We start from the raw sequence: 16060 nt of genomic DNA on the forward strand, positions 1-16060 counted from the left end.
ACCGCTGCTCCCAAGACCCATCTCCCAGCACCACCTTCTCCCTGCGTGCGGCTGGCCACAGGAGCAAGGCAGCGTCTCCTCTGCTCCACGAGTTTCTACGCTGGACACGCTTTGTAAGGCGGCGACGAGCACTGCCAGTGAGAGCACCGGCGCTGAGCCACTCGCTCCCCGAGGTCCCTGCCAGCCTCCCCCCGTCCTGCCGCCAGCCCTCACGCAGAAACCCGTCGCCGGGGCCTGAACAGCGTGGGGCCTTAACCGACCGACCGAGGGGCCTCCGGTCTCGTTCCTCACGGGCGTAACCCAGACCGCTGCCCCCCTCAGCCCCATCATGCGGAAGGCTTTGCCCAGGGAACGCAGACCGACTGACACGGCTGCCGACGGACGGGCCGACGGACGGAGCTGCCGCCATTCCCATACACGGTGACACACACACCCCCCTCCTCCCCCGCGCCTGAGCACGCAGCCAATGACGTTACAGCCTCAGTCCTGATCCTCCTTCACCCACGCCCCACTAAGGGCAAGGGTGTTTTCCCCGCCCCCCTTTCCCCCTGGCGGCAGCTTCTGCGCCTGCGCTGCTCTGCGCCCTCCCGTTGCTTTTTCCGTTTCTGCGAGGGGCGGGGAGAACTGTCACCTCCTTCGCAGCCCATTGGCCGCCGCTCGGGCCAGGGCGGGTGCGCGCGCATCCCCGTGCCCGCCTACCTCTCCGCCGCCCCGGGGGTCCTGCCTACTTTGCCAGCGGCTGGGGGGTCACTAACCCCTTGTTCCCCCTTTCCCATCAGCCCCCCCGCCGTCGCTGTGCGGGGGGGCGAGGGGGCCTGCCCCAAGCGGGGAAGGAGCCGCGGCCGAGAGGCCGGGCACAGCGGCGTTGCTCCTCCGGTACGTTGGTGGCGGTTGGCTCCGCTCCCCCTTCCCTCACCCGGGGGGTCGCGGCGGCGCTGGGGAAGGCGGTGGCCGGGTCGCTCGCTGGCCCCGCGCGCGAGGCGACCTGCGGGCTTGTGGCGAGGCGCAGCGGCCTTGCTGCGGGGTGGCGGTGCGGCCGCGGCGGGGCTGGGCGGCCTGTGCGAGCGCCCCTGGAGAGCGGTGGGGGCTCCGGGACGGCTGCTGGGTTCTCGCGTGGCTTCCCGGGCCGCGCGGGGTCCCGGCGGTGTGCAGGCAAAACCGCAGCCCGGTCGGCCTCTCCGGTAGCAGGTGCCGCGGGAGTTAGAAGGCTGGTTGCTGAGGGGCGAGCTCGGCCGCTGCTGGCCCGAGTTTCCAGTAACTTTCCTCACTGGGGACAGCAAGACCTGCCCGCGTCCTGGCGGCGGGCCGGGCCGGGCCGGGGGCGCGGCACAGCCGCGGGCTGCTCGGAGCGGTGACTTCGCGCAGCTGAAGCCCGGCCGTTCCACAGGCCCCGTGGGTAGCGCCGGCAGCGGCGCGGCGTTACCTCCGCGGACCGCCACAGGTTGCTCCGCCTGCCTCTGTTGGCAGGTTGGTCGCTTCACGTGGCAGACGCGGCCGTCTCCCGGCCGCAGGAGCTTTAAACAGACCTAAACCGGGCAGAGCGGTGCGCGCCCGTTCGCGCATCCGAGTGGGATGCGGAGCTCGGGGTGTGCACTGATGCTGCTGGTGCAGGAATCCTTCCTTCGGTGTGAGTACGATGTTAGGGTATGTGTGTCAGCAGCGCGAGCGTTATTTTGAGAAAGTTGACGTTTTGTTTCCTTCTGTTGTGTCTGAAATTCCAACACAGCAACGCTCGTGTATTCAGGTTTCTTTTGACCGTCATCAACTACAGAATTTAGTGTTTGTTTGTTGTTGTTTTGTTGGGTTTCTTTTTGCTTTTTTTTTTTAAGACCCTTTTAACATTATTCAGAATTCTAGGAATTCTGCCCTCTTCCATAAGGTTAGGATGTGGTGTAAGGGATTTAATAGCTTAGAATACTTGCCTCATCTTCCTACACTTCTCTAAAAATTGTATGCAGAAGCTGAATTGACATGGATATCTAAATACTTCCCTTTCTTTGCTGAGAAGAAACAGCACTGTAATATAAAGTCATAAATATATTCGAAGGTTCAGGCTTATTGTAAAAATAGATTTTTAAAAAATTTCCTACTTGTTTGAGTATCTGAGTATGTAGTTATTAGTTTCCCAGATGTGTCTTTCATAATCTGCTTCATGTAAATTGTTTAGCATGTGTACTTTATTTCCTAGTATTTTATCCACATAATCTGCTCACTGCCCAGGTTCAGTCATGGAATTGGATGTGTGTCTTAGCTTTGCAGTTAGTCAAAATCAGGAAGACTATGCATTTAGTTTGCTGATTGGTCCTGCTGAAATGCACAATAGAATAAGTAAGGGCTCCTGTCTCTGCGAGCATTTTGTATATCCAGGTCCCAGGATGCAGAGTTTCCTGGGAAAATGTTCAATACTTGTAGGAAGGTTGCTTGGGACCTTTAAGGAGAGAGCTGATAGTTAAGCTCTAAACCATATTTTAAGTAATGACAGCTTCAAACTAGCCCTGTGTGAAGTTTGCTTGAAGTTTCGTCTCAGTGTACACTTTGGAAGGACTCTCAATGAATCTCCTGTACCTCCTGCGCTTCTGTTTGTGGAATTGCTTTTGCTCTCACCCTCCACCTTTGAGGCTTACCGCCTGCTGTTCATTTTATATCTGTTCCACAAGATTCTCTGTAACAGCTGTGAAATGTAGCATTCTTGTTGATATCTGTCAGGAGATGTCTGGCTAAATGCTATAGTACAAGGCAAATGCTTCGTGTCCAGCTTTGCGTGATGGCACAGGGACAGGAGAGGCTCTGTAAAACTGAAGTCCCTTTTGAACAGGTAGTTTTAGTTAGTGCACATGTCTGTGTACAAACCTTTTGCAAGTTAAGCAGCTACTGCCCAAGGAAACTTTGTTGTGTGCATTTGATTTTTGTAATAGTTATTGATGCCTAATGTGCTTCATCTTGCAGAGGCCGAAAATACGTTGAGAAAACGGCAAAATGAGTGGTCGTCGGAAACGTGCGCCTCCCTCAAAAATAGATGAGGAGAAGAAGAAAAAGCTCTGCTGGAATATGCATGAAGACCGGAGGAATGAGGTGATAACGTTAGATGATGAAATTACTCAAGAGGACCATGTTCCAGGTCCAAGCACTTCTTCTGCCTCTTTCATTGTTATAAATGATGATAGTACTGATGAAGATCTCATGCAAAAACAAGGCAGTGGCTCAAAATCTGTTAAGTTTTTGACAGTTAATGAAGAAGATGACTCTTACTCCATCCTGACTCCTGTGGCAGTACAGCTAAACATTACAGTCTTGCCGTACCGTGTGGATGGTTCCTGGAAAGCTTTGTTGGGAGAATTTGCTCTTCGTCTTCCTTCTGAGCAAAATCTAGCTGAGGAATTGCATGAGAGGAGCTTTACTTTGATGAGAGGAGACTCTGGTGATCAGCTGCAGGTTTGTGTTCATGAAAGAAGCGAAGAAGAGTACAGTAATGAGACAAAAGAATACCTGGGTGCTTATGAACAACGTATTTTGGTGGAACCTACCTTAGGTGGTGAAATATTGGAAGGCTTGAGATGGCTGCAAAAGAAGAAGATAATTGGGCTTTATCAAAGACCTGGAGAGGCTCAAGCTTTAAAGGTATGGGTACATGTATTTGTTTTGCATTTTAAAAACTTTTTTGTTTGAAACACAAAATTAAAGCCCTGAATAATGAAGTCTAATAGTTACCATATATTTTAATAATGTGATGAAGCTTTGTAGTTTTTGCATGCTGATGTAAATGTTTTCAGGGTTGTTTTTTTGTTATTAATGCATTACCCAAAGGAATCATGGAAGCTTTTCACTGCCATGTTCTGTATCCTTTAAATGGTGATATTAGTGGATTTATTATGTGTCTACCTCTGCTATTTTTCAAAGACTGTGGTTATTTTCATGCATTTCAGTTTATAGTATTTCTATCATTCTAACAGTATAACTGTATAACCATTCCACAGGTTGGAATTTATCTTCTGGAGGCTGGGCTAAGTAAAACAGAGTTTCTCAGCAATGCAGGTGGGAGACCCAAGAGAGCTAATCAGCTGATTCAAAAACTCATGGAAAAGTTCTATAGCTTTTTAATTCCAGGTAATGCAATTCAGTTGAATGTTGATAAATATTTTTTTTTCTTACCAAAAAATAAGCAGTAGCTCTAAACGTAAGACAAAGTAGTAAGTTATTCCTGCCATCTAGAGCAGCTTTATTGTCAAGGTTACATTATTAATTATATCTGTATTACTGTCTGACCATTAATTATATGGTAATACACTTATGGTCAGATTACAGGTGATAATGTTTATTCTCTACAGATAAGGCACTGAGAGACACAGAAGTTGGAGACCTTACGTTTTTTGGAATAAATATAAATTTCATTGATTCATGTAGGTTGTTTGAACAAAACTTCAGTCACTTGTCTGATTTACACAGGAACCAGATGTTAAATTTTTTGGTGCTGAACACACAGCTGAGTCAACAGAACTTGTTTGGTTTATATTGTAAAGTAGTTGTAATGTAAAACTCTACAAAATGCACGGTTATGACAGCTTGAAGAATATGCCACTGTAGGTTTACAAATATGGGTCCCTTCATCGTTTTGGAATTGAAGATTGTTGCAGTTTTGCATAGCTGGGTGCTGAGAGAGAGACCGGGGGCTGTAGAAAATGGCTGCTGGAATGCTCTGTCTGGCCTCAAAAATGTAAACATCAGGCAATTCAAGGCACAAGTCGCTCTGACCAGGGCTGAGCCAATCAGAGATGGATTCATAGCGCCTCTGAGAATCACATACAGGAAATGAAAACCCAAAAGCAGCTGCATTTTGCCACCGGAGAAGGGAGCGAGAAGATGTAACGAGCTGTGCAGACGCACCAAGGCCAGAAAAGGTCAGGGGAGGAGGCGGCCCAGGTGCTGGAGAGAAAGATGCCCCTGCAGCCTATGGAGAAACCCATGGAAAAGACCAAGATCCCACCTGCAGCCTGTGGAGGGGCTCCATGCTGGATGGAGCAGGTGGAGACACAGAGAAGATGCTGTGACCCCATGTTGGAACAAGCCCCTGCCAGCACTTGCAGCCTCAAGGAGAATCAGAGACACAGAGATGAGAGAGAAATATTTGTGTCGGAACAGGTTTGCTGGGGGGAGGCTTGGAATCCCATGGAGGACTGGGACTGAGAGACACTGTGATAAAGAGATAAAGCCCTGTGGGAAAGGATTCACATTGAAGAAGTTCATGGAGGACTATCTCCTGTGGGTGAGACCCCACAGTGCAGCAAGGGGAGGGTGTGGAATGAATGCCCCCCCACCCCCATCCCACCCTCCTGCCCCCAGCCAAGAAGGAAACCAACTTGCAAGGGACCGACCGAAGCCCCCATCTCCCAGTCCCTGCCCTCCTGTGCTGCGACCAGGAGGAAGAAGGAAGTGAAATCATGACTAGAGTGAAGTCTGCTAAGAAGGGAGCTGGGGGGGGTGAGGTTAGAGGTGTTTTAAGATCTGGAAGAGGAAAACAGCTCATGAAGAAGTAACAGAGAACCCCATTTTCCCCAGTCCCTGCTCCCCTGTACTGCAAACAGGGGGAAGAAGGGAGCAAAATTCTGACTGAAGTCTGCTAAGAAGGGGGTGGTGGAGGGAAGGTGTTTTAAGATCTGGTTGCATTTGTTTTAAGATCTGGCCATGCTTCTGATTCCAGTTTTTCACTGTTCTTTGTAGTGTAGTGTAATAAATTAGATAGTTTCTCTCGTCTTCTCTTTGTGTTGAGTCTGTTTTGCCCATGTCATTGCTGTCAGAATGATCTCTCCCTGTTCTTATTTTGACTCCTGGGCTTCTTAATATATGTCCAACTAAGAAGGGGAGTAATAGACTGATTTTGGTTGGTGTCTGGCCTCCAGCCAGGGCTAAACCACCACAAAGATGTTTACCAGATGATATCCATAGTGATATAGGGTTTTTTGTAGGGTGATCACTGACTACTTCATGATGTAATGGCTTAGGAAACTCTTAAAAAAACCCAACAACCCAAAACCAACCAAAACAACCTGCCTTGGTCTTGTTTCTGAGCGCAGGGTGGATTCCAAATGGTGGCAGAAGGCTTAGTACCAGTGACTGTAATATACTGAGTTTCAGTGCTTTTGCAGAAGCAGCAGAAGCCTAGCACCCGCTACGTAATTGTTCTTAATTTCAAAAGGCATGATAGGTAGGTTGCTAAAGAGAAGCTAAAAGGGTGAGCTAACAGAGTAGAATCTGATAAATTCATGCCTGCACAAAAAGAATAAACTGCAACTGTCAAATGTGAGAGAGAAGAGTCAGTATAACTAAGTGTGTGGGGAAGGGAAGACATTGCAGATGAGTCATTAAAAATAAAGTACACTGATTGGAGCAAATTTGGCAGCTTAGGTTTAAAAGCACAATGAAGCAGGTCCAAAAATAGTTTGTTTGCAGAAAATGAGCAGTGACCTATTTTGAGACCCAAAATAATTTTCTGCTGAAACTTGAGGCATTTTTCCTCAGTACACAAAAAAATGGCTTTTCCTAGACTACAAGGTTGAGTGTAGCTTAGAGGTGAAGAGGCAATAGAGCCTGTGAAAGGGAAGATGTGCACCTCAAACTTACTGGACCGAGAACGTCAACTGAAGTGATTGGGTGGTTGTGTCTTAATTTACCTTTTCAGAAGCTGAGTAACTAGTTCAGGTTCATAAAGGAGCTGTTTTACCAGCTGGTAAATTTTCAAACTTTTTCAGCATGTACATTTTGACTTGGTGTAAAATAATAATACAGTCTTATTGTTTTGGGCAATGACTGCCATATACATGACTAAGTAAGAGAGATGGTGTGCAGACTAGAAATAAATGGTGGTTAATGTGTATGAAGATCACCCATCAAGTCCTACAAAGACACGTGCAGCTTAATGTATCCCTGATGCCTTGGGAAATACAGTGATCAGTGAGATGGCATTATCAGCAAACTTAAAATGTATTATTCAGCTTAATAGAGACAAAGAACAGCTGAAGGCTTCTAAGCAGACTAGGCAATAGAGATTCAGTATAAATTCAATACAGATAAATAGAAGTGCAGTGCAGAAAAATCCTTACTTCACATTCGAAAATGGCCTCTTTGCTGACTGTATTTCAGTGGTAGGTGTATAGCTCAGGAAATGCATCATCTTAGTGCTCAGTGTCAGTCAAAACAAATCGAAGGCATTGTCCTGAAAGTAATAGAGAACAAAACAGGATCGTTAAACCACTATATAAGTCCACAGTGTGCATTATGCTATGCTCCAAATTCAGAATTTAAGCATATCACAGACATAGAAAAGATTCGGGAAGGAAGACCAGAGGCAGTTACACAGTAAAACCAGGTATATTTTCTGACAAGTTATGAGCATGTAGGGTTTTTTATGTAGCATAGAATAATATAGCCTTGATTCTGTGCCAAAAACTTACTCTGTGTTTGAATTTCACCTGGTTTTAAACAGATCTAATTTAATTTTTCATAAAACTGCAAACAGGCATGTATCTTAACACTTGTCAATATCCTTCTAAAAGTGAACTTTGTTATGCAACAGTGTTCCAAGGTGAGGCTTTGTGTTAGCAAATTCTTATGTTGGCAAAACTGCCCACAAGCATTTACGTAAGTAAGGGATGTAAAGTCTTTATCCCTACTTACAATTTTACATATTTTTTTTCCTCTATGTACTTGTCCTATTAAATGTATTTCTAGGTGGTTTTGAGACTTTGTGGCAGGAATTCCATCTCAGGTTGTGGTAACCATAGGATAGGTGCATTAATGGGCATGCAAGAGTGACAAAATATTTAATATGCAGAAGCTTCATGAGTCCTGAACGTTAATTGTAGACTTAACGACTTCTTTGAGAAATTTGTGTACAGAGGTTTGTTTAATAAATAGCTGTTTTTATAAAACCTTGTATTCTGTACCTGCTGTATGGTGTTACATGTTGCTTCTTGTTTCAGTAAACTCACAGGCATAGATTATTTAGGTATTCAGCTAGCTGCTTTCTTAAGGTCCCTCTTAAGACCCCATAGTCTTTATAATTATTTTTTTATAAAGACTAAAATATCTGTTTATTTGTTGTTTGTTCTAGTGAATGGTAAAGTTGTTTTCCCACAGTGTCATGGGGCTATAGTATGACATACACTAGAATGATGATAGCATATGCTGTTGTCCTTCAGTTTTCCCAAGAATAAATTTTTATCCAAAGAAGAATTTTTTTTTTTTGCCTTTGTATGGTAATTTATGATACCAAATGTGAAACACTAGGTTATCCATTAATCTAGAATAAAGGGGGGGAGGGGTAACATTATATTTTCATTAATACAAACCAATCTGGAACCAACCAAGCCCTACAGATAAAACTGAGATCCTACCGCAGACTCAATAGTAGAACTTGAGTTCAGTCATTAAAGGAATTAAGTAGAATTCTTGATTATGAAACATACCAGAAAAACTGAATTTTTAGGTAGTACAATGCCATCTGTTCCTCAGAGGTAAAAAATTCTAAGATGAAAGCTATGGAATTGAATTCCACTTTGAAATGTTTGAAAGCATAATTAAGTATTCACTGTTTCATAAGTAACAAAGAGAGATAAACTTCCTTAGCATCCTTTTGAAAGTCTCTGTGGTACAGAGAACCATTTAATCAGAACAAAAATATGTTTGAGAGAATAAACAGAGCTGTAAAGGTATGGATAAAACACAGACAGTTGTATGAAAAAAAATTACTTTGAGGTATGTTGTAGTCTTTGCTCCCCTGTAAAACTTTGGATAGACATAGTTTATATAGAAGTCAATTTATTATGCTCTGAAATGTGAGATTTGAAAAATGTTATTTTAGCAAGTACAATGATAGGTGTCATCATAGATGAACTTCATTGACCAAAGTTAAAGGCTGCAATCACTCCAGTTTCTCTGTTCTTTCCATGAAGTGAAGAACGTGTGGGAGAGGATCCCTTGGAATGTTTCTGTGGTATATAAAGCTGCATGCTGTGCCTGCTGCTTTTCCTTTGGATGGAACATTAGTAGCCCCACACATGCACTGTGATTGCTGCCTTTGTGTTACAAGTCTTCTATATATAGTTTTCATGAATTTGTAGAAACTTAATGTCTTTCAGAGCTCCCCTTTGCCTTGTGAAGCACTGGAATTTTTCCATTGACTGAAAAGGATTAGAGTAGGGAACTGGTGGCTGGAAAACATAGGCACATCTTTTCCTGTTGTTTTGGAAACCATTCTTCACGCTCACCATTCCCTTGAATGAAGGGAAGTGTTTGCTTTACTTGTAAGAGTCCTAATAGCTGTCTTAGCTTAATATTGAGCTCTGGTGTTTGTACCATCTTTATAGGGTATAACTTGATTTAATTGTGCCTGCCATTAGCTATTTACTTTTTATCAGTATATTATACTTTCAAATATATCTTAAGATCACCTTGTGATGAAAATGATGGTAATGACTTGCTTGGGGTTTTTTTGTTTGGTTTTGGTGTTTTTGATTTGGTGGGTTTTTTGTTTGTTCGTTCTGCAAGGTGGCTTTCTCTCTAATACTATCAAGGGTTAATATCTTTTTTTGAACTGTAGAGTTGTACAGCTGTTCTTTGCTAAGTGCTGACAACTGTTTTATTGGTTCTGATGCTTTTTGAGACCTGAAACACTTTTAAAACCTGTTCCCAAAGTCTTTTGTTCTCTCCCCTTATGTCAGTTTCCTAGAATGCTGCTGCTTAAATTCTTCCTCCCTTTCTCTTCACAGTTCTCTGTAGGCTCATATATCCAAATTATGTGAAAAATATATAAGCACAAGGTCTTACCTAGAGGGTAAAAAGAAGGGTGTCCTAGAAGGTGCATCTATTGAGGTGGGATATTAATTACTGATGTATGGCTCGTCTGAATTTTTGCAATGTTGCAAGCAGTGAGAACTTCATGTTATCCTACTGCTATAATTTTCTTATCTAGATAGATAATAACTTCAAATTAACATGAGAGCTTATGGGAAAGAATCTGTTTTTTTTAAAAAATATATTGTTTTATTGAGAAAGGCTCTATTTCATGAAAAATGTACAAATCCTTGGCAAACCACTCTATTTTTTTCTTCTTTCTGTGAGATTATTGACCCATGTTAACATCTAAATCTGAAATGTGAGTAATTTGTTGTTCTATATTAGTTGGAAACGTTTAGTGGAAGGTCTGAATTAAATAATGTCTGGTCATTCTATCCCTGAATTCTGAAGGAAGAGCTTTGGTGATTATGTATACCTCTGTGAACACTGCGGCATTTTCATCTTAACTTTCAGGAAAGTAGTGCTCATTGTTTCCTACTGCTGCTAGCTTAGCCAGGTGCACTCAGATAATAGGTTTAAAAAGCTGTTTTGCTTTCATGTGGTAACTAAATATATTGCAGCAAAGTTTACTGAAGCGTTGACGAAGTTGAATCAGTAATGTGTGTCTTGAATGGCTTGGTGTGTGCAGATGTGCTGGAGGAGGACGAGGAAGAATCTGACATGGAACTAGAGCGGCAAAACATTGAAGAGCTTTATGACTTTGTAAGGCACTCCCATCAGCAGGAGATCCACTTACTGAGAAAGGATGTGCAGCACCCTGCCTTAATTCCTATCCTGAGGCCGTACCAAAGCGAGGCTGTCAACTGGATGCTTCACCGAGAGACCCTCGCAAGTGATCCAGGCAGTGGCAAGTACATGGGTCTCAAACTTGCATAACTGTGGGAAGTGAAACTGTGGCGTCAGCAGTAATGTTTTCTTGCTGTTTGATTAGAAGCTTTAATTATTTCATTACTGTTTTCATAAGCTGCTGTGTGGGTAAACTGTAAACTAAGCTTTGCTGAACAGCAGTCGATGTTGGTCATGAAGCAGTGTGCTGCTAGATGTCTGCTTTTTGTCTGTAAATGGACAAGCAATTCTGAGTGGTCTGCTGTTTGTAGGGGAACCTCATAATAGTAACATGAAGTTTTTCTCCACAGAAAATGCACTGCACTTCTTATGGCGAGAGGTCGTCACTCTGGATGGAGTAAAAATCTACTATAATCCATTTACTGGCTGGTATGCTTTCATAGTTATATTCTCCTAAGAATACCTTCAAGGTTCACACACTCTGTGTGTCCCTGAGCAGATGCTTCTGTAGCTACATCATTCTGTAGTTACTGACTTCAATTTGGGAATGTACTTGAATTTTAGCATTATCCGTGAATATCCGATTGCTGGACCCCAGTGGCCTGGAGGTATTTTGGCAGATGAGATGGGTCTTGGAAAAACAGTGGAAGTGTTGGCTCTTATTCTGACTCATACTCGACCAGACATTAAACAGGATGATCTGACATTGCCTGAGGTAAGAAAACCAGGATGAGATTTAGTGTTAAGAAAATGCTTCTCAAAATTAATGGAAATACACTTCTTCACTTGAGTTTGTTACTTTGTTTTATAGAAGTCCAGTTTTAAATCTGGATTAAAGTACAGTGAAAGTATTTGTTTTGTAGGACACGATACCTGGTGGCATAAATAGTGGAGTGGCTTGCATGAGAAGTATTTGATAATTTGATATTGTTGAAGGGCACCTGTGCTGTTAGCAGGCTTTTGGTAGTTTACGCTCCAGGAGTGTATAAATATGTAATTTAGCCTGCTATGTTGGAAATCATTCTCCCCTTCACCTCATTGTATTAAGGGGTATCAAACATGCATTTAACACTAATTCTGTGCTAGAATTGGGACAATTTAAACTCAGGGAATAAAGATTTCTCTACCCTTCTATATCATATAATAAATGTGCCTATTTAGCAGCGGTTTTCTACCTTTTCATTTTTCTTGTCATGCATCTTGTGAAAACTTAACACAACCACTAAACCAAAAAAACCTCTCTCTGGACGAGACAACTGTTATCCTGAAGTGAACTCTTACCACTTCTGTTGGGTCCATCCTTTTGAAATCATGACAGCCAGTTTCATTGTACATCTTTACATAATGATCTCTTGTCTGCTTGTAATTTTATCAGTTAAAAAGACCCAAATCTCAAAATAAGATTTGTCAGCACTGAGGAGTGTGAGGAAGGATAGATTACCGCTAAAGCATCTGGACATCAGCTGGCAACAACAGCTAGAGACCGTAGCATTTGGCAAGCTGAGGTTATGAAATTGTTTTATGATTTGAGTAGCTGGGACAGACAGCTAGTATTTTTGGCATTGTAATGGACAGAATTATGTGACGTTGCCTGTGGCTAAAAGGTGCTATTCCATTAATTCAGAAGGCCTCTTGTCATCTGTATTTTTCTTGTCTTCAAATATAAAATATCTTTGTATGATGTGCTGGAAAAAAAACCCAAAACAATACAAGTGCTTTATTTCTGGATGACTCCTGGCTCATGTAAGCCAATTGTCAGAATTGCTCCCAAGTATTTCAATTCACTGTAGGGTTCAGTGTCTGGAGTTTCATTTCAGTCACTGTTAAGAACATAGCAAAGCAATCAAACAGGGCAAAGGGGAGTGTCATTTGAATACAGCTATAATGCAGAAATATTGGCACTGCATTTTTTGGGATTCTAGTTCTTGAGTATGCATCTCTTTGAATGAAATTACTATTCCCTAATCACTAATAGTAATTTGGAAGGCAGTCCTTAAAAAGATAAATTTAGTTGCGATACAACTATGTAGGGCTTTTTAATATGCATTGTGTACCTCCTTCTGTGTTTCTAACTGTATGTTATATATGTATTTTTCCCCTATAGCTACCTTACAGCTATAGATTCCTGCAGCTTAATTCTGAAGTAGTGGAGGACCCAATCAGCTTGCTTTCAGTTCTCAGTGTAGGGGCTGAACACCATTTGCCAAGGAGCTGAGCTGCATGGCGTATCATTCTGTACACTGAAAATGAGCTTATCTGAGCAAACTAGTGAGATCAGAGCACATATTTATACCAGCTCATGGTTTTTTCAAATGTGAGAAGATTAATGAAGTTTGGAATTACTATGAAGAGATGTGAACTAATAACTGAACTTAAATGTTTCTGTGTTAGGGTAAACTTGTGAACTTCTTTGTTCCACCTCAACCTTTAGAGGGAAATAAAAAGAAAAAGCCAAGGGAAATGGACCTTAAATTGAAGGAGAAAATACAGTATCCCAGTAAGTATTTTTGATTTTTTTAATACGTATGTTTTAAAAAAAGCATCGTTAGCCACCAAGTTCAAGGCTATTCTCTTCAGAATGAAATGATTCTTGTGTTTAGCACTGATGTAGGATTGCCTGCTACAAACAAGTGATCCCCACTTGAAAGTTACCGACTCAGATCTCTGATAAAGAGCTCTGTGTAACTAAAGGTCGTTGTAAGAGAGTTTATGCATTTCACCTCTTTTTATAAGCTTCAGTAAGAAAACTCAATGATGTGTTTCTATTGCTACTCAGTATTGTCTTAAACTTGATGAAAAAGTGATTTGTAGGACTACCTCAAATTGTCTGCTGCCTATTTTTTTGTACATTTTTCAGTGTTCCCGTAATACGTATTATCTGACTCACTTTCATTTTATGAGCTGTAACTTTTTTGCTTTGATTCTGCGTATAGGCTTACGAGTGATGATATTGGCAGCTGTGAAGGAAATGAATGTGAAGAAAGGAGCATCTATTATTGCAATATTTAAGTACATCAGTGCTATATATAGATATGACATACAAAGAAATAGACGGCTTCTCAAAAGAACCCTAGAAAAACTAATTGCAGAACAAGTAGTAGAGCAAGTCAAAGGACACGGTCTGGCTGGGTCTTTCAAGCTGGGAAAGAATTACAAGGAGCAGAAGAGGCGAGAAAGAACCAAAGAGCAGGTAAAATGTGCCTCGGTTACTTCCAAGAATGTTGGAAAGGTAGATCTCATTTCTACCAGTTGCATAATTATGTCAAATGTGTTGCCTGTGTGCACTTATTGATAAACATGAAGAAAATATGAGCATTTGCTTTGACGTTCATGTTCAAAGAAGCAGAAAACATAAGTAGATCAAATTTGGGGCTAAAATATTAACTGAAACTGTCATAAATACTTCTGAAATAGTGCTGCAGGATCTGGCAGATGTGTTGTTCTTACTGTGAAGTTGTGTGGTAGACATTAACGAAATCCCCAAACTGAATATTGATACTAAAAATGGTAATATCTATGTCTTGATGTGTTCATATATTTTAAAAAAATGAGGAATAAGTCTGACTTTTTTTTTGTTGCTCTTACTTTGTAGGTAACAAGGACTTCAGAATGCGTTCGGAAGCAACGTTCAACTAATGCTAAAACTCAAACCAAAGAATCAAGAAATAGTGATGTCACTTCTGAAAATGTCCTTAAAACCCCTTCACGGGTGGATATCACCATGGAAGAACATGATTATTGTACCACTAGCAAAAATACCAGGGAATATGAAGCAGATCATGAGAACTCTGAAAAAGACAGTAACATTAAGCAGGAAGCTGTGGTCCCAAAGACTCCTGACTTACATGGCAGACTCCTTGTCTCCAGTGATGTGAGCAGTCATCCTGATTCTGATGTTTCTAAAACTACAGCTGATGTCCAGCAGGAAGCCCCAAGGGACCAGTCCTCAAATCCACAAGAACATGCCAGCAGCAGCGTACAACATACCAGTTCTGTATTCCCGTTTAATACCTCTGAATACCGTTTTGAATGCATCTGTGGTGAGCTTGGATTGGCTGACTATAAAGCTCGTGTGCAGTGCCTGAAATGTTACTTATGGCAGCATGCGGAATGTGTAAACTACAAAGAGGAGAATCTGAAGATTAAGCCCTTCTACTGTCCCCATTGTCTTGTGGCAATGAAACCAGTTTCCACAGGAGCAACTCTGATAATTTCTCCAAGTTCTATTTGTCATCAGTGGGTAGATGAGATCAACAGGCATGTAAGATCATCTTCTCTTCGAGTTCTGGTAAGATTATATAGCTTCATAGTCTGGAGAGTTATTTTATCAAGGCTTGGGCCTTCCTGTCTCGTTCTGTATCATGTCAAGTTCAGAGTTTTCTTTGTCCTCTGTGTCAGCATTATATGTTTCTTGCTCTTAGATCTATGCTTTGGTACCTCACAGTATATTTATGTCATAGAAAGATTGCAACCATTTAGTTCTTCTGTTTTTCCTTATTGGTCGCTGGAAGATGATACAGTGGGCTAGGTATCTTCATCAACTGCAATGAAATTTCAAGCAGTTGTACCAGGTGATTTCTGAGAGGGAAGGCAGTTTGTGTTGGTTTTTTATTTTTTTCTTCTGAAAAAACTTCAACACATCTCACTATAACTGTTTTGGCAGCATCAAGTCTCACTATTCCTTTCCACCCAAGCAGCTCTCTGACAGTTGCTTCTCTCTTCGTTCTAGATAAAAACAAATGTTTCAGTAGGTAGAGTGTACTTTTGAGTTTCTTGTTCTCAGACTACAAAAGATGTGTTGGGCCTTGATGTTTACTGAGAGTAACACCTTTACAACTTTGGCATTGTCTCTAATATCTACTTTATTTGGTGGGATGTTGCTTATCTGGAGGTCTTGTATTGTCCTTTTACTTGATTTTTTAATAGCTCTATTGCTAAAATAAACCTAATTATACATGTGGTAACTGGTTATACAAAATTTTTTGAGTATCTCGGTATTCAGAGGTAGCCATTGTCTTTTATTAATGATGTAGTCACATGTTTGTCCTTCATATTTTTAGTAGGATAAAACATTTGTAATGATGAAGTAATTTGAGAACCCTTATATTCTGAATAGAATAACAGTAGTATTAAATTATAGAGAGGCAGCTTTGTATTCAGTAATATCTCTGATACCTTCAGCTATCCTACATAGATGCCCAAGGTAGAAATGAATTCTAGGCCTTCAGTAAGCCATTGATGTGACCAATATAATTAGGTTTAGTGCAGCGACTACAAAAGCTGAAAAATTTGCCCCGTTTTCATAGGACCTAGTCCAAGTTTTATACCAAGCTCTGATGAAAGCTGTCAGAAATAGATTTACATGGTAACAGTAAAATAGCTTAAATACTGAATGTCAGTATTTTAAGCTGTGTGACACCTTCCA

The 16060-nt window shown here is 41.8% G+C and overlaps 1 protein-coding gene across 1 annotated transcript in view; it reads left to right on the forward strand.

The window, feature by feature from the left end:
- The first annotated feature begins 757 nt into the window (after nt 1-757).
- The window catches only part of SHPRH (SNF2 histone linker PHD RING helicase), a 52751-nt gene continuing 37448 nt past the window's right edge, over nt 758-16060 (forward strand). Inside the window, exons 1-9 of the mRNA XM_084262256.1 lie at nt 758-876; nt 2947-3618; nt 3975-4104; nt 10478-10696; nt 10986-11064; nt 11200-11350; nt 13027-13132; nt 13569-13825; nt 14228-14923. Coding sequence (XP_084118382.1) covers nt 2977-3618; nt 3975-4104; nt 10478-10696; nt 10986-11064; nt 11200-11350; nt 13027-13132; nt 13569-13825; nt 14228-14923 — 2280 coding nt within the window. The 5' untranslated portion in view covers nt 758-876; nt 2947-2976. The remainder of the gene's footprint in view (nt 877-2946; nt 3619-3974; nt 4105-10477; nt 10697-10985; nt 11065-11199; nt 11351-13026; nt 13133-13568; nt 13826-14227; nt 14924-16060) is intronic.

Source organism: Gallinula chloropus (genome assembly GCF_964237585.1).
Source record: "Gallinula chloropus genome assembly, chromosome: 3".
NCBI classification, from domain to species: Eukaryota; Metazoa; Chordata; class Aves; order Gruiformes; family Rallidae; genus Gallinula; species Gallinula chloropus.